This window comes from Chenopodium album, chromosome 11 (assembly GCF_948465745.1).
Source record: "Chenopodium album chromosome 11, dcCheAlbu1.1, whole genome shotgun sequence".
NCBI lineage: Eukaryota > Viridiplantae > Streptophyta > Magnoliopsida > Caryophyllales > Amaranthaceae > Chenopodium > Chenopodium album.
Window position 1 is genome coordinate 35,254,003 of NC_137844.1, and position 22,360 is coordinate 35,276,362.

At 36.1% G+C, this 22,360-nt stretch overlaps 1 protein-coding gene across 1 annotated transcript; it reads right to left on the reverse strand.

Annotated features, from left to right (window-relative positions):
• Positions 1-3,728: 3,728 nt before the first annotated feature.
• On the reverse strand, positions 3,729-19,781 carry LOC145568809 (transcription factor MYB3R-3-like). The gene is made up of 9 exons (XM_081628208.1): positions 19,444-19,781; positions 18,856-19,075; positions 17,961-18,012; positions 17,175-17,232; positions 16,055-16,149; positions 15,807-15,910; positions 8,455-8,583; positions 4,984-6,058; positions 3,729-4,274 (listed from the first exon to the last, which is right to left on the reverse strand). The coding sequence occupies exons 2-8, from the start codon at positions 19,011-19,013 to the stop codon at positions 4,990-4,992; spliced, it is 1,665 nt and encodes a 554-aa protein (XP_081484334.1). The 5' UTR covers positions 19,014-19,075; positions 19,444-19,781; the 3' UTR covers positions 3,729-4,274; positions 4,984-4,989.
• Positions 19,782-22,360: the final 2,579 nt, after the last annotated feature.

The following is a 22,360-nucleotide window of genomic DNA, read 5'->3' on the forward strand; positions in this document are numbered from 1 at the left end:
TTGACGCCCCTCCCAACCCCCAAAACCACCAACCGGCCTCCCAACCCTCAAAACCATTGACCACCGACACAACAATAGCTCCTCTCGCAGACCCGCATCGCCAACAATGGCCCTCACAATCCCCAAAACGACCCGCCACAATCCACCCTACACCCACCGGTAATTGCTCGCTGGACTCGCCACAACAACAGCTACAACTATAACACCGCCAACGACGTCCACACAGCAGGCACCAATAATTCAACCACTACGAAACATCAATTCGATCTCCTATGACCGGCGCAGGAAAGGTTGGGGCGTTTTTCTTCGAATCTAGGCGAAAAAGAAGATAAGGAGGGAGGTTGGGGTGGTTTCGCGACCGGATCTAGGCGGAAAAGGAGGGAGGTTAGGGTGGTTTTGCGAGTGGGCTGGTGGTTTCACGGATGCCTGGGATTAGTTTAAGGCAATTTCGGGGGTTGGGGGAAGGCAGGGCGCAGTTTTGGGGGTGGGGTTGTGGAAGGTCGTTGTTGTTTACGGTGGAGTTGAAAAGGAAAGGGGAGGTTTCCAGCGAGGTGGTGGCGGAATCGGATTGGGTTAGGGGGATGGAGGTGGCTGGTAGGGAGGAGAGGGTTTTTTTTCTTCAGTTTTTGAATTTTGAATTTTGAATTTTGAATTTTTTTTGAACCACTCACGTGATACCACGTGTAAAAACAACCTGTTATATTAGGTTGATGATCGGTTGGGTCTGCTCTAGGAAAACTAAGTGTATAGTTAGGATTATTAAAAATAGACCTTAGTTGGCATTACTGTAGGTAAATCGGCAATAATTGGAATTATTAAAGTGTATATTTCCTAATTTATAATCATAATAACCTTCCTGTTTCTAAATACTTGTAATATTTATCATGTCTAGTAAAGTGCAAATAAAATGGAATATCTTTGTTTGTTTGTTGTTACAAGTACTATGACTCGTGTACGTTAAGTTGTATTTTTTATTTTCTAATTCATTACTAAAGAAAGTTTTTTAGTTGTGTTTTTGTTTCACAGCTTCATGGCACCCATAGTGGTAGTAGTAGTAGTATTGCTTGGATTGGAAAGATGTTCTAGCCTGTAGCTCCAAATGGGTCATTCCTTTTTTTTTTTTTTTTTTTTTTTTTTTTCTTTTTTTTTTTTTTAAGAGTCAAATGGTTCATTCCTAGGTTCCTGGAAAATGGTCTTGGGATTGGGACAAAGAAAGGTGTGGAATCAACGAACTTTAACAGTTTGAAATGCACAAACTAGCTCAAGACCCTGTAAAATGGTCTGACAGGTTGCAATGAAGGCTGACACTTTTTGGGTGCATAGTGTCTATCGCCGTGATGTTGATTGGTGAAGCTACCACCCTCCCATAGCTACTGCCCGGAGGTGGAAGAATGTGTGTAAAATGAAAGATGGGCTGCAAACAGGCTTTGTTCAGAACAAGTGGTGTAGCCCAGGCAGGAAATACTCTATTTCTGCTTGTTACAAATGGTGGAAGGTGGTGAGAAAGTTCAATGGAATATATATATAGTACACCTAAGCACTCCTTTATATCATGGCTTGCTATTTTTAGGCAAACTGAAGACTCAAGAAAGACTTCACATGTAGTGAGAGTGTTGCTTGCACCTTTTCTTTTCTTGTCCGGATTGTTAATATTTGTTATTGGATAGGCATTCATAATTCAGGAAATGTTTCTATTGGTTACTGCTGGAAGACTTGGTACAGAAAGCATAAAAGAGATGCTTGGAAACAGATGGCTTTGGGCCTTTGGCTGTTCTTTGGTCCAACAAGTATATATGTAAAAGCCTTAAGAAGGAAATTTGTTGGAGATTATCTCATGTGAAGAATTGCAAGTGGAAGGTGGAGGGCTTCAGCTAGTTGGCAATGCTTAGAAACAATATAGGCGGATTTGTTTTGGATTTTGTTGTTCTTTTGGCAGTTGACAGCTTGTATATTTGATGTAAATAATTTTTAGTGATTAATACTACCTCCGTTTTTTATAATGCTTACTCGGTTATTATAGGTACGCAAATCAAGAAAAGGTGAAAAATGGGACCATGTATATGTATTTTATTACAAAAAATACCAAAAAATTCAAACACAAGACCAAGTACTACGGGAATTCTTTAGTTGACGTGTTATGAACCATTGAACCTCAGTAACATTCTTAATACTAGGCTAGATTTGTCATTATACATACAATTTTTACAATCATGTTATTATTTGACATCTGTCCATTACATGAGATTTAACAAGACATATTTTTTTTATTTTTTTTTTATTTTTATTTTTTTTTTGAAAGGAAATTTATGAAAAGAGATTTTTTTACATAACCACTAACATAAGGTCAACATTTATTAGAATTTATTTACACCTCTTTAAGTAAACATTAAATTCTATTATGATGTCAATTGTCAATCTATACTATACTATATATTAAAAGGCGTTACTAAACAAGTTTAGGTGTCACTTAGCGCTCACCTTATTTAATCAAGTTTTTCATTCCATATGTTAAAGAATATAAATCTTTTTGAACTCACAACCATGAGCTTAAACTCTAACATATCATTCCTTCAAAAAAAAAAAAAAAAAAAAAAAAAAAAAGCTCTAACATATCAAAATTAGGGGTTGTTAAATATCGCCCTCGAATATCTAACTAACGTCCGCAAAATAAAATAAAATTACGTATTTATCCTTATAATAATGATTATAAAAATAATTAATTTTACCTCAATTTCACACTTTTACTGTACACAAAACTTTTTACCGTTCTCTCTAGTGGTCAACGGCCACTAACGCTCATCGAACAACCACCCCAACCACCGTGAGTTTCAAAATCAAACAAATTTTTTTTAAATTTTGCAAAATCAAAGTCGTTAGATCTTATGGACAACGACGAAATACCAGAAACACACCTTAGACACTCGCCAAAGGCTCGTCGAACCGTATGGAATCGGTACGTCGCAATAATTTTTTTAAAAAAATTCGAAACCCATGAAACGCCTAGAATTTTCGAATACCCTAGGCTGAAATGCCTAGTTTTTTTGAAACATCCTAGGCTATTCGAAAAAACTAGGCGTTTCACCTCACGGGTATTCTAAAAAACTAGACGTTTCACCTCAAACGCCCAGATTTTTCATACAACCACACGGTTGTTCGCACGAACTAGGCGTTTGAGCCTAGAACGTGCGAAAAATCTAGGCGTTTGCCGCGAATTCAGAAAATAAAAAAAAAAAAACAAACATTTTCTCCGCCAGCGACCGACTTCCCTTTGTCCTTACTCGTCATTACCGCGGCTGTGTAGATCGTGAAACAGGATGTAAGGAGTTGGTGGTTAAAAGAGGAGGAGGAGGTGGTGGTGGTGGTGGTTAGTATGAAGAGGTGGTAGTGGTGGGTAGTGTGAAGAAGGGGTAAATTAAGGGGGTATTTTTTTTTTGATTAAAAAAGGGTAAATTTGTAATTTTAGTTTATTTTGCGGGCGTTAGTTAGATATTTGAAGGCGACATTTAGCTTTCCACTTAGAGTAATAAGAATTTCTATCATGAAAATAATGTAATATCTCGGGGTATCGCGCGGGCCTAAAAACTAATTTGTCATTACAAGGTAGACTTAAAATAGCTTTACCAAATTTTAATTTAAGGTTAGGAAGTGCAATGTAAAAGGGACCTAGCCCCACATCAGCACCCAAGAAAAAAAAGGTGCAAGTGCAATGTAAAAAAGGTTAATAAATGACAATTTTTTTCTACTTATGTTTATTTATAAAAAGAGCAAATAAGCGTAGTTATTGACCAATTACATTGACGTTCAATTTATTAAATGTTCTAAAAGAAAAAATGATAAATTAGGCTTTTCAATTATTTCTATAGTACTTTTGTATCCAATCTAAATTTTTGACCTAAATGTTAGTATTAAGTGCCTATTCTTAGTGAGGACGAATACAGCCTAAGTTGTTGAAAGCATTTCTCATCTTGGATCAATGTTTTCAACGATAATCACCAACAAAATAATGAGGTACAAACCAACAGCAAATTCCATGGACACTGAGTCACTTTTAGCTTTGGAAACGCCTATTGGTATAAAAATTGAGCCATTGTTGTCAGCTGATATATCGGCTTTAATCTACACAACTCCTGTGCAAATCATCTTGTTTACAAAGCGTGGTTCCCTCGGATATGCCTGATCCTCTCTGTTCTTCGGCACGTGATTAACAAAATACCATCTCCTAATTTTCTAAGAGATGGCTCATCGAGGTATGATGCTCTCTTCGATTTCTATACCTGAAACGTAGGCAAACAGTAAATTCAGGTAAGTTACACGTCCATTACACCACAATATATACAGTAGGCAGTAACAGACAAATAACAGAAAAATTGACGACCAGAAGATCAATGCAATAATTTGCATTTTGAACACACTTATCCCACACCAAAAAGACTTGGGGACAATCAAATCATATATTGAACAATGCTTAATGTATGATAACCACCCACATCATCTCTAAATCTCCCAATTATTTTCTGTTTGGTTTATCAAGAGGTGAAAATTATAACCATTATATCTTCTCAAGTGATGCCACATTGCCACTATTATCTTCCCCTCCATCCCCCTGTTCCATCTTGCTTTTTCTGCTATTTCTATCGAAAAACCACTAAAAACTAACTTCCTTTGAAATAGCTTATAGTTGAATTCAAGAAAACTAAGCCATAATGTAAGAAAAATATTTAATCAATATAAAAAAAAAAAAAAAAAAATGTAAGAAAAATATTAAGGGTTCAAAAAGCTGCACAACCAACACTGTCGAAATTTAACACTTCAAGCTTGTCATAAATTTGAGCTTTGATCAGGTAAGACCACAAAATCATGACTTTCCACCATATATTGAGTACGAAGCATGAAATATAGCCCAAAGGATGGAAATAAAAGAATGTGCTAAAGACTTTTTACATTAATTTGTGTGGTAATTAAACTTTGGTAAAGAACACTTACCAAACACTAGGTCACCCCCATCTTTGTATGCGACATTCCTTCCCTGAGAGGAGAGTTGCCCCTGAACTGCGATTCTAACGATTTCGTGTCACCTTCTTTCTCTTTGTCCAATGTGAATTCCAGCTGTTTCTCCACAGACTTGATAATAGCTGTGCGTTTTGTTCTTAACCGATATGGCGGAGATGCATTAAAAGGCTTTCCATTGCAAAATTCATTCACAACAGAGGAATGAGATGGAGGAGTGGGAACCAAGCTTCCATCCTGATTCATAGATTGATGTATTGCACTTTGCTGCTCAATTGAAGATGAGCACCTATCTTTGCAGGAAGCTTCTTCACATTTTCCATTCTTTTGGTTTTGAGGGGTTTGAAATTGTACCTTTCTCTTTCTCATTATGGAAGGAGTATTAGGAAACGTCATAGCTGCAATTTTCAATATAGATTCTGGGCTATGAGCAGAAACACCATTGCTCTTCACACTAGGTGGAGTGAAGAAGCCTGTGCGAGATGTGAGTGGTGCTGGGCTGCAATCAGATTGTGTGCAACTGTTGGTCAAGTTTGATTCTGATGGACTACAAGTTTCGTACTGTGGTGGTTTATAGTACAGTGACCCATAAGTTGGATTTACTGGGTGAAGAGGAGTAGCAGCATCTTCGTTTTGACCAAGCACATCAACACTTCTGCATTTATTAAGTGATGGTAATGGTAAAGGTAAAGAGTGTATATTTTTACAACTGAAGTCTATATAAGATGATCGCTCCACAACATCAGAGTCAGCGGTCTCATCAGCAGGACAGCTGGATGGACCCATTTCTTGAAGATTACTAGCCATATTCAACTTGATATTTGTGTCTTCTGGTACATGGTCTGTAGCACCTGAAGAAGTCTGAGCAGATGAATCGGATTCCTTATTTGAACCAACCATCAATTTCTCATTGGAAGTGGGTATTTCTACATCCCTTGCATTATTTTGGAGATTATTCTTTGCAACAGGTGGGAGTTTACCAGTGGCCAAATAAAAATCTAGCTTCTTCTTCAAGGAACTGTTCCAGTGATTTTTTATTGCATTATCGGTCCTATACAAAGAAACAGCAGAAATATGATGTTACAGGCAACTCAAAATGTCAAAATGAAAATAGAGTTTATAAAATTCCAACAAGAGAAAAAATTACAAGTTTTAACAGCCTAGGCTACAGTATAATTCTGAGTAGGCTGTTTAGATCAATTCAGTCGACCCAAACAAAATTGTACAATCTTTTTCAAGGAATCCACCTATTTCTTCAGCTTCAGATCTTAAACTTTGACGTGCAAAGAAAAGGTAAAAGCAAATCAGGTTTCCACACACGGTCTATCATATCCAGGGCTATAGTCTAATTTAATGTAGACTGAGCCACATCATTGTGAGATTATTCTCAGGGATTGACAAGTATCACCATACATTAACATATTGTGATCTCAAGTATTAGTTCTGAAGTAGATTGAGCAAGAATCTCTGTAGGGAGAAGAGGGTGCCATCAAGTCTTCCTGTACTTCGTCAGGGACAGATTTCCAAGAAGGCTGAATGGCTAATTGATCAATCTTAGTATTCAATGTCCAAAAACTATGGTTCAGCCGTGTTTTTTAGCACTGGGGTCCTTGTCAGAGGCTGAATTGTTGAAGGTAAAATAAAACAAAATTTCTAGTGACAGTTTTTGTCAATAATCTGGGATTCACTGGCAGTACCTCCACTATGTATGAGGCCACAGGACTAGCAGATCATTCCCCATTAACATGTATAAGCATCACAGGATGGCAAACAGAGAGCTGAAGCTGCTGAACTGTTAGAATACATGGGAATAAATTCTGATGTATACATTAGTTAGTTAGGTGTATATACCTTCTCCTTATTAGTATATGCATAAGAATATATTTCCATATATTCTAACATGAACCATATGCTTTGGATCTGAACTCTATGTGCTTCTAAGTATTTACAATGGCAAGTTGATGCTATCCGTAACAATCTACACTGCTCGAAAACATTCAAGGAGCTGCAACATTCCATTTCAAATATTAAAGAAAATCTATGGTCATAATCATGTCAATAGAACTCCACCCACAAAATGTTTAAAAATTAACCTTACCAGCTCTAAAATGGTAATGAACGGTGATGAAAATTGTAAAAAATAAGGTATTTGAGGAGGGACTATTACCCCCGTATTGGCACAAAATCTTCTTCACAAAGCTTCTTATAAAATAATCAACATTATCACCATTTATTATCAACAACCAAATGGGCCGTTAAGGTTTAAGATAAAGCAAAGATATACAAGACATATTTCAAACCAGAAAAAGTGTGTCCAATACAAGACATATTTCAAACCTAGGCCTATGATTAAATCCCTAGAGACGTCCAATTAGAGTCTAATTAGTACCTTAAATCTGCAATTATAGGTTGACAATAATTCCAACCATGCATCATTAAACAATAAGAATCCCAACTTATAAATTACACATGGTTAAGCCAAACTAGATAATTGGACCAACTGTGACATGCAATTCTCATAGTTGCAATTAATATTATCCAATGTCCATGCCCCGTAGTTGGAAATATTTTTGTTAACCTTGGCTAAAAGGTGGCAAAAAAAAAGTATTCCATGATACAAGATTTGGCAATAAACATATGTGATAAATGTTATAAAAAAAAACTCAGCCATAATCAAAGATATCCCTGCCCATTGGTTGGATCCTTTCTTGAAGTAGTTTTTCTCCGGGAAAGAAATTCCCTCAACTTCTAAGTAAGGCCCCCTTCACCTTAAAAGCATACTTCCTCCATTCCAATAATATTACAACCGGGGGGGGGGGGGGGGGGGGAGACACGGAATTTAAGATGAGGAGAGATATAGAGAAAAATAAAGATAGGGACTCATGTGATGAGGAGAGAGATAGAGAGAAAGCATGTACAAATATGGTAATGTCGCAATATTTGTTAAACATCTTAAATTGGTAATTGTTGCAATATTAGGGGAATGGAGGAAGTAATACTAAGTAAAAACAAGTTAAGTTAACCAAAAATAAGATAAGTTCAGTAAAATAAGACCAAGTACAGTAAAATAAGTCAAGTTCAACAATAATAAGTTAATTTCTGTAAAACTCGGTTTTAACCAGTAAAAATTAATAACTTCAAAGAACAAGTAAAATAGGTAAACTAAGTTATGATAAGGTATTAAAAAAAAATTTAATTTTAGCAAAAATAAATCAAAATTAACTTCGGGCCTAAGTGTTTGTATCTGCTTTTGAAATTGGATATGACCTCCAATTTTTGTCAGAATAGAATGAATACAAGTAAAAAATGACATCAAAAGACAAAATTACACATATTGCAAAGTAAGTACCTCAGAAGTTCAAATAAAGAACCATTCCAATTACTCAATAAACACTCAAAGTTATGTATATAAAGTCATCTTTAAATTAAGCAAAAATCTTTACTCACCTTCCAGGTAAATACTTGGCTATTTCAGCCCATTTGTTCCCGTATATACGATGTGCATTCATAAGAGCTAGTTCTTCATCCAATGTCCAAGCATCCTTCTTTATATCTGGATTCAAATGATTGTGCCACCTACGAATAAATAAAACACCAGTTCACTGACCACGAGAAGGGAAAGGACAACAACAGAAAAGTGATCTATGATTCTTGAGAAAACCAATGCCCTAAACCCAACTTCAAGGATGAAAGAGATTACATCGGCCTAACGACCTCAAATTAACATGTGACTCATATATTCACTTCCTAAGTCCAAGGCCAGGCTCCTATCTATGATCTCGTTTGATGTTGCGAAATTACCATCCCACCACGAGACTTGAATTCCAACGAGAGTCAAATATATACGTCTATTTAAGCCCCTATGAGAATAGCCAACAAGAGTCAAATATTCCATTTTTGTGTGGATCAATTAAATTTTAGATGTTCAAAACTAGTTTCATTTGAATTAAAATTAAAAATAATACACTACTACCTCTCATCACATCTACAAAAGTGATGAGAGGTAGTAGTGTGGATCAATATAAAAGTAGATGTGATGAGAGGTAGTAGTGTATTATTTTTAGGAGCATTTTTAATTTTAGATGTTCAAATCCTCCAAGATGAGAGATGTCCTGCTATACTCCTCACTAAGGAAGAGAAGCGCAGGATGCGCAAACCTTGGAAACTTTCACTGATAATTAAGATGTTCAGTGGGAATGTGGGTTACATGGGACTCATGCGCAAATTGAAGAAGAAATGGAATCTCAAGGGAGATTTAGTCTTGACTGATATTGGCTGCAAATTTTTCATTGCCAGGTTTTCAAATGCCTCGGACTATAACTTTGTGCTCACTCAGGGTCCATGGATGATTGATGATAATTATCTCACGATAAGGAATTGGATTCCAAACTTTATTCCTGATGAATCTCCTATCAAAGTTCTAACAGCTTGGGTGCGTATTCCCAATCTTTCGGTGGAATACTTTGATATTGAATTTTCACAGAAAGTTGGGTCAAAAATTGGAAAAGTTCTCCGCATTGATAAAACTACTGCTAATGCTAAAAGGGGGCAATTCACCTGAGTGTAGAGATTGACCTCTCTCAACCTCTGCTGTCAAAATTTTGGTTGAAAGGTAAAGTCTAGAGGATTCAATACGAAGGAATTCGTATGGTGTGTTATAAATGTGGGAGAATGGGACATTCTGCAGATGCATGTACAACTGTACAATTGAATGGGGGTGAGGATGTTATGGAATCTGATGAAATACATCAAGCTCAACAGGTGAAAAAGCCAGTAAGGAAAAAACCAGTGAGACAGGACAAAGCACCACCGGTCAATAGCAACGCCACCATAGCTGGTGGTGCTATTCCTGATGGTCAAAATGCCACTTTCAAAGCGGGAAAAAATTTGAAATCTGGTCAACCCTCGAGCGCAATTAAGGGGATAGGATCTAGATTTTCTATTCTTGATCAAGAAGGAGAGGCAAATAATCAGGAAGATAATTTTGTGGAGAATATCCTTGAGGATATTAATTTACCAAATTCTGAAATGGTAAATCTTGGAGATAATTCACAATTACCTCGTGTAACTGAAGATATGCACAAATCTTTCCAACTTGGTAAACAGAATCCAAAAAATTCGACCCCTAAGTCTTTTGGCAAAAAAACCAATACCTCTGGCAAGTCCCTAAAGTCAGCACACGTTTTGAAAGAAGTCAACACAAATATTAACAAGGATACTGTGTTTTCTCCGCAAGCTAACCCTAAGCAAGGAAAAGAAAACATCGAGGACGCTTCACAAGCCAACACTTTTGTCTCAGAAACGCCACTCTCTAAGCAGCATCCCTTCACCAATGATGAACTTGTCCAACCTCGAGACAGAGATGCAACAAACCTTGACCCCCGAGGTGATAACTCTGAGTGTCCCAACAGACAAGACCTTATGTATGGGGAGGCCGATGGACGGTCCATACATGGTCACAGCGACCCCCCTACTCACATCCTGGAAGTCAGAATGGATACTCACATCGAGCCGATTCCGGAGCCACCGGAATTAGTGATAACATTGTTACTCCCCAATGAGATCACTCGTCTTTTAAGACTTATTCATCAAGCATTCGTGTCAGAACACCCAAATTCTATATCTTTTATGGAAGATAATCTCAAATTTTTGGCTACAAACTCTTCACCAATCAGCTGTATGGTGTGGAATGTTCAAGGAGCGGGAAACCGTTCATTCATCTCTTCTCTCAAAGAAATAGTCAGAGTTAACCAACCTAATGTGATTGCTTTGGTGGAAACGCACATGGGGGGCGATCAAGCTCTGAAAATTTCAAAAATCTTGAATTACAGTGGTCACACCCGAGTCGATGCTCAAGGCTTTAGTGGAGGGATATGGATTTTTTGGAAACCGGAACTAGTTTCGGTGGAACCTATTTACAAACATGAACAACATATCACCATGGATATCAAACGCATAGGAGGTCAGCCATGGTATTTTTCTGCTGTATATGCTAGCCCCGACCCTGTTAAAAGGCAAGATTTGTGGAATGAGTTAAAAAATTTTGCTTCGACTCATAATAAACCTTGGATGATTGCTGGAGATTTCAATGACACTCGGTTCCCAAGTGAAAGAAATCGTTCATGTTCTGAAACTAATAGACGCTAAGCCAGATTTAATGATTGGATTAATGAGATGGAGCTTCTTGAGATTGAGTTTGCTGGTGCCTCACATACATGGGCTAGAGGCTTAACCCCTGAAACTTGGCAATCTGCCAGATTAGACAGAGCACTTTGTAACGCTGAGTGGGGCTTAACATTTGATGCTGCTAGTGTTAAACATCTCCCCGCAATTGCTTCGGACCATTGTCCTATTTTCATTAGCCCCAATGGTTTTGCCCCCTTGCAACATATAAATAAACCTTTTCGTTTCCAGGCTACTTGGCTGTCACATGAATTATTCCAAGATTTCTTACAGGAACAGTGGGAAAATCCTGAACCTTTAGTTCCAGCCTTGGCTAAACTGGCGGATGAGTTGCAAAAATGGAACAAAGATGTTTATCATAACATCTTTAGGAAGAAGAGATCCCTTCTAGGCCGTATTGCTGGAATTCAAAGGTCCATGTCCTTAAATCCTCACCGTGGATTGATTAAATTGGAAGCTTCTTTAAGACGCGAGCTTGATGAAGTGTTGGATGAAGAAGAGCTTTATTGGTATCAAAAGGCTCGTGTGGAGTGGATTAAAAATGGAGATCGTAACACAACATTCTTCCACCTGAGCACTGTAATTCGTCGATGGAAAAATAAAATTGTTGCTCTAAAGGATGATGAGGGTAATTGGACACATGATTCGAATGTTATTAAGGGAAGTATTGTCAATTACTTCTCCAATCTCTTTACTGATGATGGTGAGCAGGGGCCATTCGATATTCCAAATGATGTCTTCCCTCCTCTCCCTGACAAAGATTGGGCTTCCCTATCTCGAGTGTTCTCACCTTTGGAAATTGATGAGGTCATAAAACACATGGGGTCTCTTAAAGCACATTTCAGGCCCTGTTTTTCCAGAAAAACTGGGATACTGTAAAGAACAAAGTGTGTAAGACAGTGCTAGATGTCCTTGAGGGTCGTGGCTTGCCAGACCACTTAAATGACACCCATATTGTTCTTCTCCCAAAAATAGACACTCCGGAGAATCCCTCACAATTTAGACCAATCGGGCTCTGCAATGTGACTTATAAGATGGTGACCAAAGTTCTTGTGAACCGTATCAAGCCTATTTTACCTAAACTGATTTCGAACACTCAAGGTAGTTTTGTCCCGGTTAGGCAGATAACGGACAATATTGTCATTGTTCAAGAGGTGGTTCACACCATGAGGAAGAAACAAAGTGGGAAAGGTCTTATGGCAATTAAAATTGACTTCGAGAAGGCTTACGATAGACTACGTTGGAGCTTTATTCGTGACACCCTTCTTCAAATGGTTCCCTATTTATTGGTGGAGATTATAATGGAGTGTGTTTCTTCTGCTTCAATGAAAGTTTTGTGGAATGGAGAACCCTCTTCTAGCTTCATCCCTAGTCGTGGTATTAGGCAAGGTGACCCTTTATCGGCTTACCTTTTTGTCATGTGCATGGAGAGATTGTACCAAACCATTGAAGAAGCTATCATTGCCAATAGATGGAAACCAATTCGGGCTAGTCGGAATGGTCCCCTTCTATCAAATCTGTTTTTTGCAGATGATATAATACTCTTTGCTGAAGCTACTGTTGATCAAGCCTCGGTCATCAATGATTGTCTTGAAAGATTTTGCAAAGCTTCAGGTCAAAAAATAAGTCTTGCTAAATCTCGAGTTTATTTCTCCCAAAATATGAGCATGGACAGTCAGCATGAAATATCCTCGACTTTGGGCATGGAGGTCACATCTGATCTTGGAATGTACTTAGGCATGCCAACTATTTCAAGCAGAGTAACAAGGGAAACATTTAATTTCTTGTGTGAGAAAATTGATAGAAGGTTGTCGGGGTGGAAGACAAAATATTTGTCTTTGGCAGGAAGAATCACCTTAGCTAAGTCCACCATCTCACCCTTAGCTTATTATTCAATGCAGACTGCAAAAATTCCGAAGTCGGTTTGTGAAGAGATTGACAAAAAGACTCGAAGATTTATTTGGGGTGGAAGTGATGAAGGCAAAAAGATTCACCTTGTGGCTTGGGAAACACTTCAAAATCCTCGTGCTCAGGGAGGCCTCGGCATTAATTCTGCTCATCATGCCAATGCTGCTTTTTTAGCAAAATTGGGTTGGAGGCTTCTTACCAATCCAGATGCCTTATGGTCTCGTGTCTTGCGCGCCAAATATTGTAAGGGAAGGTGTGACTCAGACATGTTTGAACCACGTCAAGGAATGTCAAATGTATGGAAAGGGATTTCTGAAAATGCAAAGCATCTATGTGAGGGTATTCGTGTCGCAGTAGGCAATGGTACTAAGACTCTATTTTGGGACCATCGTTGGGTATCATCCACACCTTTAATTGACTTGGCTATACAACCTGTTCCACCTGAAATTTTAGGGGCAACAGTCGAGGAAATGTGGGAGAGTGGGATTGGATGGAAATGGGATGTTTTTGGTCATCTATTGGAAGAAGGTGTCCTAAAATTAATTCAAGCACACGAGGTCAATGAGAATCCTGAGGTGGAAGATCTGCTGTACTGGAACAATTCACCAAATGGAAGATTTTCCATCAAGTCTGCTCTTCATATTATCCGAAAACAGAACTCTAGCCTCGATGATGAAATTTGGGATCTGATTTGGCGAGCTCCAGTGCAGCAACGTATTCGAGCTTTTATGTGGCTTGCTTGCCATGACAGACTAATGGGTAATGTCAATCGATTCAAGCGCAATCTCAGTCCCTCTCCTTTATGCTTTACCTGTGGTGGAGCTAATGAGGATACTCTACACGTATTGAGAGACTGTCCTGCTGCAAGAAGTGTATGGCACAAAGTTGGTGGACGAAGCAATTCACCTTCTTTCTTTCAAGGAGCTTTAAAGGATTGGTTAACTTCTAACCTGGAGCAGAGTGATGCTGATGATCATGAAGAATGGTCAAGTTATTTTGGTGTAACTATTTGGTGGTTATGGAGATGGAGGAATAGTCGAATTTTTGCTAATGGTAAAGATATTCCTGTAGATTTTGGTGCTTTCCTCAAGATCAGATTTGAAGAAACATGGCGAAGCCTCTATGATGACCCCTCAAGCAGAAGCAGAAACCAATTCGAGTGTAAAAAGGGAGCATTTTGTCACTTGGCTTAGACCTAACTATGGCTGGTACGCACTCAATACAGACGGGGCTGCCAAAGGAGCTCCTGGAGCAGCAGGTGGTGGTGCTATCATTCGAAACCACGAAGGCAGTTTCATCTCTGGCTTTTCTGCAAATTATGGCAGATGTGTTGCATTTAGAGCTGAAGTTATGGCCTTAGTACGTGGCCTGGAGCTAGCAAGGAATCTACAAATTTGCAAACTTCAAGTTCAATTGGACAATCTAACCTGTGTTCAAGCATTAACAAAGGATACACAAGGAAGCGGTGAGTGTGATCACTTAATTAATCACTGCCTCAATTTGATTAATAAGGACGATTGGGAGGTCACGGTGGTCCATGTTCTCCGCGAGGGAAATCGTGCCGCTGATTGGCTAGCTAATCGTGGAGTGGCTCAATCGGATAATCTTCTTATTCTAGGTAGTGCTCCTTTGGAGCTTTGTAGGATTATTAGTGAGGACGTACAAGGAGTGGCTTTCCCTCGCCTTGTTCCTCCTTGATAGGTTATTTGGTTGTTTAGTTTATTTTTTGTTTTTTTTTTTGGTGTATTCCTCATTTGCAGAAAAAAAAAAAAAAAATCAAGAAAGTTGTGAATTGTTATTATCTTCACACGAAATTTGAATTTCAGGCTTTATATGGGCTTATGTAGGACCAATATATATTTATGGGCCCCTCTGCTCTTTAAGCTAGCTTATACGGTTTTAAAGAAACATTTTAGTTTGGCCACAAAAATTTAAATTGCTTTTGAGATAAAAATACAATTTTACATTATTTTGGCCTATTTTTAATGTTGACCTTTATTCAAAAAAGAAGAAAAAAAGTAAGAGGTGTTTATACATCTATCTATTCTATGCTTTAATTAAAATCTCTGGGAGGGACCATTCATTCCTGCCTAAATAACTTTTCAAATGCAAGTTGCTTAATAAATTAATAAAATAAAAGGAATTACAACTAACCGTCTAACCTATTTGCTAGATAGTGGGATAAATACATGGGTAATATACATTACGTAAAAAAAAAAACATGTCTTTTGTCAACTTTCAACCACAACCTTCAAAAGCAATCCTCAATAAATGCAATAATTTATGATTTAGGTTTTTTTTTTTTATTTTTTACCAATAACTATTTTAAACAAGAAGAAACCGTCTTTCTATGTTGTATTTTTCCGTAAAGTATATCCCTTGCATTTACGAATACATTCTAGTAACTGATAAAAGAAATGAGTATCTAACGGTGAAATAATCCTTGAGATGCTAAACCTAGAGTTTGTCCTACAACAAACTTTGTAAATCACCATGTTTGCCTAGGTTTCTTCTTTTAGCATTTGGAAACTTTTGGGAAGCCCAGCAAATGAGCATTAACGGGTTGATCCAATGGTCACAAGCATCACCAAGTTTATGTTGGATGAAGGGGGTTTTAATGAATATGAATACAGTTATACATTTTTCTGCCTCCAACTTCACAACAATTCATAAATGGATCTCTTTGTATAGTTTGTTTGTAAGCTTACCGTTCTCGGCATTGCTTTCCAATACGCCCGGGTAAAGACTTGGCAATCACAGACCACTTTGTAGGGCCATATCTTGCCACTAACTCAATAATTATTTCATCCTCCTGCAATTAAAAAGGGTACAGCAATACTTATAAGAATCCCAACAAACATTAAAAAATTATTTTATCCTCCTACAATTGAAAAATAGCAATACAATACTTATAAGAACCCTAACAAGCATTATAAATGATAAGGTGACATCTGACCTCTTGAGTCCATGGTCCTTTAACAAGCTCAGGATTAAGAACTTTCTGCCATCTGTGCAGACATTGTACTTCTGATCTATCTGGGAAGAACTCGGCTGCATATTTGAACATTGTAGCATATATCAATGAAATGCATTAATTCTACATAAACTTCCATTATCTGACTAATTTCATCCATTAACCTATACATGTCAAAACTGAAGACTAACACTAAGAATGGATAAGCAATTCTATAATTTTGACAATTGAGAAATTATCAGCATTGCAAATTTCTTGATGCTTAAAAAGACTCTTAATTGGCCATGCTTTCCTTACTTTTATGCCTGAAGAAGGCAATGAAAATCTATCTACAATACAAATGACAATGTACAAGGACAGAGTTGAATTTTACAATTCAAATGCAATTTGGAGTTGATTAAAAAGAACAACAATATTTTGTTTAACCTTGTAAATTCTCCACAATGGCATACATTTGCTCATTTTTTGTATAAACAAGAAAATGATGATGTGTGACACAAGTAAACAAGAACCCCCCCCCCCCCCCCCCCTCATCCACCTCAAAGAAGCACCTTGGCATATAAAAAAATTCTAAACCTCATACCGGTAAATATGTCGCATACTATGGCACCTTGGCAGGTTTTCTATTGCACTGTGCAAACATCATGATGTGAACTATGAATTGGAAAATTTCCACTATATTGTGTAGTTCAATTAAACTATGAAACTTCTATTTACGGTCTAAGGTGGGGTTGTGGACATAAAAATTAGGGTTGAGGTGGTGGTTAGTATCACACGAGGCAGACAATAGATTCTCTCCCACTGAGTTTTTTTATTCCTCATTTCATAAGACAGGAAATGAGCAAGACCCAACCTTCTTGCACTATAATATGGCAACCCTTTCTTTTTTTTTTTTTTTTTTTTTTTTGGCATGGACTGCATAAGCATCAGTTTTGCAAATTGCAAAGATTCAACCAAACACTATGTAGATTTGCCGTAATTTGAACTCATACCATTTATGTTTCCAAAGAAAGAGCCCCAGTTTCAGTAAAGTACTGAAGGAGGAAATCATATGCAAAAATGGTGTAAATTATCAAACTGCAAAACATGTAAGAAAACAAACCTATTTTTTTCCAACTCTTTCCTTTGAAAGTTGCAACTGCATTTCGTAATGTTTCGTCCTACATATAGCACTTTCCTTTATTAGCCAGCAAATAGAGTGCAAGAAATAGACACAATGACAATACAGAAATCCCGAAAAAGGCTGGTGGGAATTGAAGAGTAGTCAAAGTGTATATACCCACATTTTTAAGCTTAAAAAAGGAAAATTTGCAAATTGTAGCCATTTAAAATTAGTATTTTGCAAATTGCAGCCATTTAAGAGAAAAAATTGCAAATTGCAGCCCAAAAGCTCTTGTAAATTGTAAATCGCAGCCCAATTCAACTTTTTCATCAGTTTACGTGTCAAAAAATATTCGGTTAAGGTTTTAGGGGCTATTTTAAACCTTAAGGATCCAAATTGAGCTCCGAATTAGCAAAATTATAACAAAAGTACCTCATTTGGTGTAACAAAAATGTATTGATTTGTGGGCAACTATATTTTGCTGTAAAAATAAGGCACTTGCGTTATTTTCTTGCTAATTCCGAGCTCAATTCGAACCCTTAAGAGCTTAAATGACCCCTAAACATTAACCGAATATTTTTCGACTCGTAAATCAATGAAAAAGTTGAATCAGGCCGCAATTTACAATTTATAAGAACTTTTGGGCTGTAATTTGCAATTTTTTTAAATGGCTGCAATTTGCAAAATACTAACTTTAAATGGCTGCAATTTGCAATTTTTCCCTTAAAAAAAGAAAAAAAAAATCACAATCCCAGTTTCGGTAGAGATATTATCTTTAATACTAACCTCTTCTGGTGTCCAACCACCCTTTGCTCGCCTAATTGGTCCTGTAGTCCTCCTACAAAGAAAAATTTGCTGACAAATCAGACTACATAAAAAAAATAAATAAATAAAAAATAAAAATTGCATCAGTCAAAAGTCACTTGTACATGTAGATAGAGATAGTGCCACAAGAGTGAAAATGATAAGAAACATTAGAAAGGGAACATACACAATGCATACTGGTTACACACTAGACTATGAAATTTAATCCCTTGATTCATAGAGTATGATTTGAAGACAATTCTTTAACAGAATCTGAACATTAAAATGTGAAATGATAAAAGAGAATGCTACACTCAAACAATATTCTCTATATATTGTCCACTAGAAAAAGTGTTACCAAGAAGACCTTAGCCTTCAAAAATGAAAAAACAATTATTGTGGAATACTCTCTCTGTTTCAATAAAATAGCTACAGTTTGAAATTTGGCACCATTAACAAGTTCACTTTAACTATCCTTTAGAATTTATACGGAGGAAAATTATAGTCATTTAGAAACTTTTTAAACTCATCTCAAAATATGAATATTCAAATTATCAACTTTTATAACTTCTACACTAGTAAGCATAAAGCTCAGCATCATCCATCCCACCACTCCACGATAGCATACATCTTAACATTGTACATTGTAATTTACTAAGTTCTTTACCTTCTGCAAAGTCGTGTCTCGGAACAAGATTACCAAAAAGCACCACAATTTCACTCTAACACATTGGGTATAACAGTAATATTTTAGAATAAAAAAAAATTGAAAAGAATCAGATTGCTCTAGGCATATAGGGCACCACACAAATATAAGTGAATTCATAAAGGTCATGTCAACGAAACACGAAAGAGGAGAGAGTTGAGCTTCCGATACCTATGAGAAGGCGAAGTGGCAACCGGGCTACTAACGCCCGAAGACTTGAGACTAACACTGGCACTACCCTCTTCCTCGGAAACTGACGAACTCGAAGCAGCAGCTGATTGTTTGTTCTCCAAACAACACTCCTCCGCTTTCAAATCACCTTCTGCCATCTCCAACTCTAATACTTGTAATACAATTCACTATATCACACATCCTAATCACAATCACCAACCTAATTGCCATGAAATCAAAAACATTCATTAAAAACACATGAAATCAGCAAACATTCAAAAATAAATCACCAAATAAAAATCATAAACCCTAAAATCAAATTATTCCTATGAATCTCAACTAACTATACATAATCAGCATAAACAAAACACGGATCTTACCTTCAATTATCAGATCAATACAACAAACCAAGCAAAAATTAACAAGAAATTCACAAATTTCATCAAAACAAAACGAAAAAAAAATCAATTACACAACTTATTAAATTCCAATCAAAAAATCAAATTCAAGAAAAAAAAAAAGAAGAAAATCATCAAAATTGTAATACAAAAAAGCATGTAATTCAAATTCAAATTAATAAAAACAAACCTTAAAACTGGCGGGAATCATTGCAAAAAAGGAAAATTTAGGTTGCCGTTGGAAACAACAACAGCAGATTCTAGAGAGAGAAAGAGAGCGGTTTGCCCGTTGAATGTAGAGAGAGAAAGAGAAGGGCTTTTTCAGAAAGACGTAAAAAAAAACAATTTAATCAAAAAAATAAAAAAAAGAAGCAAATGAGAGAGATATAACGAATATAAGATCACCGACGTTGCCGTTTGGTGCCGTTAGAAAGAGATTTGTGAGTTGTGTTTAAGTTTTCGGAAACCCTATAATTTAATGGGCATTATTTTTGACGGTTTTCAAATTATATTAAATAAAATAAAAAATGAAAAAGGGAAGAAAAAGGGGAGAAAGAAGTTTGAACCTAAAACGGCACAGTTTTGGGTTGTGGGGAAAGATTAGTCCTTAGTTTATGCTTTTCCGAACGTTTTGTGACCGTTGGATTAGATTGTGAAAGTGGGTGGTTTAAGATTGTGTGAATAGTTGGGTGTAATTATTGGTGATCAAGGAATCGTTAGAGTCAAAGCTTATGCAACGGGGGATGTACTTAATGATATTATTATTGTTTGATTAAACAAAGAATTGTGGCGTTTGTGGATTTTTGTGGAACGTTGGGTTCAAAAAATTATCTCTATGTACCAAAAAAATCACCTCATTAAGACCCTTTTCTTTTTAGCTTATGTGCTGTGTTTTGCTCTTTTGAAATCTATTTTACTCTACTTTGTCCTTTTGAGTCTTACTATGCTTAGTATTAATAGTCTGTTCTACTCTGTTGACACATGTTCTACTCTGCTCCGCTCTGCTGATACCTGCTCTACTCTGCTCAAAAGTGCAAAAGAATAGGGTGTAATTCTAGTATTAGATTAGATCCCGTGACATGACAATAATATAAAGTATTTGATTAGAGGTGTCAAAATCACACCCGACCGAACCCGATTCGAAATCGGCCCGAACAATGCCTGATTAAGATTTCGACTTGCATGGACACAATAATTTAACATGACTCAAGTTTAAAAATTGACCTGGCCTGATCAGACCTCACCGAAGCTGATTTGGACACCCGAATTGACACCTCTATATTTAATAACATCAATTTAACATTACTTTTAATTTATAAAATACCATAGAAAAAAAATAGTCTACAAATGTTGTGGAATAATTTAAATATTTATTATGAAAAATTTTATGTTATTTAATTGGATTTTTTTTGTAACATTCCTCAACATTTTATTTAGTTGACCCTTATCTTTAGAATTTTATGTTATTTAATTGGATATTTTTACTAATTGATCATATGAAAAATGTTTGAAAATTTTTATATACAACCTGATGCAAGGTATGTCAAGCCAATGAAGTGTATTTTTTGCTAATCTGATTAGTTATTAAATAAGCTAACAAATTACCCTCGAATTCACTGTGCACCAAAATGTATATATAAGTCTCTCAAAATCTTGGCAATACAATTCAAAAGGATGTAAATATTTTTTTATGGAGATGTTATAATATATTAATTAGTTTGGCTTTTTTTTTTTTTTTTTTTTTTTACAATTAATTAGTTTGTACGACATGAGGATTTTCCATAAGATAATACAATTATTGTAATTTAATGTTTTTTTTTTTATTGTAATATGACTCGGTCAATTTTTTTTTTTTCACTTCCATCCCCATTTATATTATAATTATATATTATACCCATTTATACCCATTTATACCCATTATACCCATTTATATTACTCTTTATAAAATGTATTAAAGATCCGTATATATTAATAGGAGATATAAAATATGAGAGTTAGATAGACAAATGGGCCTTATCTTTTTCAATTTTTCACAGGTTAGGTTCTCTTTTTTTTTTTCACCATTTGGGTACTCATTTCCATTTTTCGATCAAATAAATTAAATGAATCAAAAGAACAAAGTCCCTTTGGTTATAGAAGAGAGGGCCTTGGGTTAAATTTAATTATGACAAGTACAGATACTCAAATGACTTCCTAATGTTTTTCATTTGCTGACTCATCACACATGATTCCACTTTCTTTTGTTTCCTATTCATTCTCATGGCAACTCTCACTCATCTTTTCTTTCCTGAAATTTTTCCTCTTATCACTCAATAACTATATGTATGTATTGGTATTAATTAGATGGAGATGGTAGTGAAAAATGGTCGATTAAATTTTGTGTTCTTTGGGCTGATATTTCGTGGTTATGGTGTCGTATTGGATTAATTTTTTTTGTAATATCACTTTTAATTTTTATGGGAACTCTGTTTACCTAATCCTAATCTTTATTTATTAGGGGGTGAAAGTTTGGTGTTCAATTTGAAATAAGGCCCAAATTGAAACCAAACCGAAATTTGGCTTTGGATTTTCGAAACTGAATCCAAGCCAAATTAGAATTCGGTCCAATCGAAAACGAACTGAATTTCTAATAAGAAAACCGAATCCAATTCAGAAACCGTAATTTTTTTACCTTAATTTTTAAGGTTTGCGAAATTGTTAAGAAAAATGAATAGATTATATCATTTTGAAGATAAATAAACCAAGATCCAATAGTTGACAATCTCAAAATTTATTTTATTACATTAATTTTTACAAAGCATTAGCTAACAATATAAATTTATAATCTATGACTAATATTGAAGTACAATAATTTTTTTTTTTTTGAATAGTTAATAAAAATTCATGAATAAAGAAGTCATACAAAATCTACAAAAGAAATTCGACTTTAACATTTACATACATAAAATATTGAATTAAATAAAAACTTCCTTCATAAAAGCTGCGATATCATCAAGTAGATCTTGCACTGTGGAACATCTCCCGCTTATATCGTTGGAAAATACAGCCTTGTTAGAGAGACAATCTAACGATCCTTTGTAGCCGTGAGGATGTTTCTTTCTAATTCA

Coding starts and splice junctions, on each gene's coding strand:
- LOC145568809 (XM_081628208.1), bottom strand. CDS start 19,013: ATGGCAGAAGGTGATTTGAAAGCGGAGGAGTGTTGTTTGGAGAACAAA. Junction 16,150..17,174: donor AAAGAGTTGGAAAAAAATAG/GTTTGTTTTCTT, acceptor TCAAATATGCAG/CCGAGTTCTTCCCAGATAGA. Junction 8,584..15,806: donor GGAAAGCAATGCCGAGAACG/GTAAGCTTACAA, acceptor ATTTATTCGTAG/GTGGCACAATCATTTGAATC.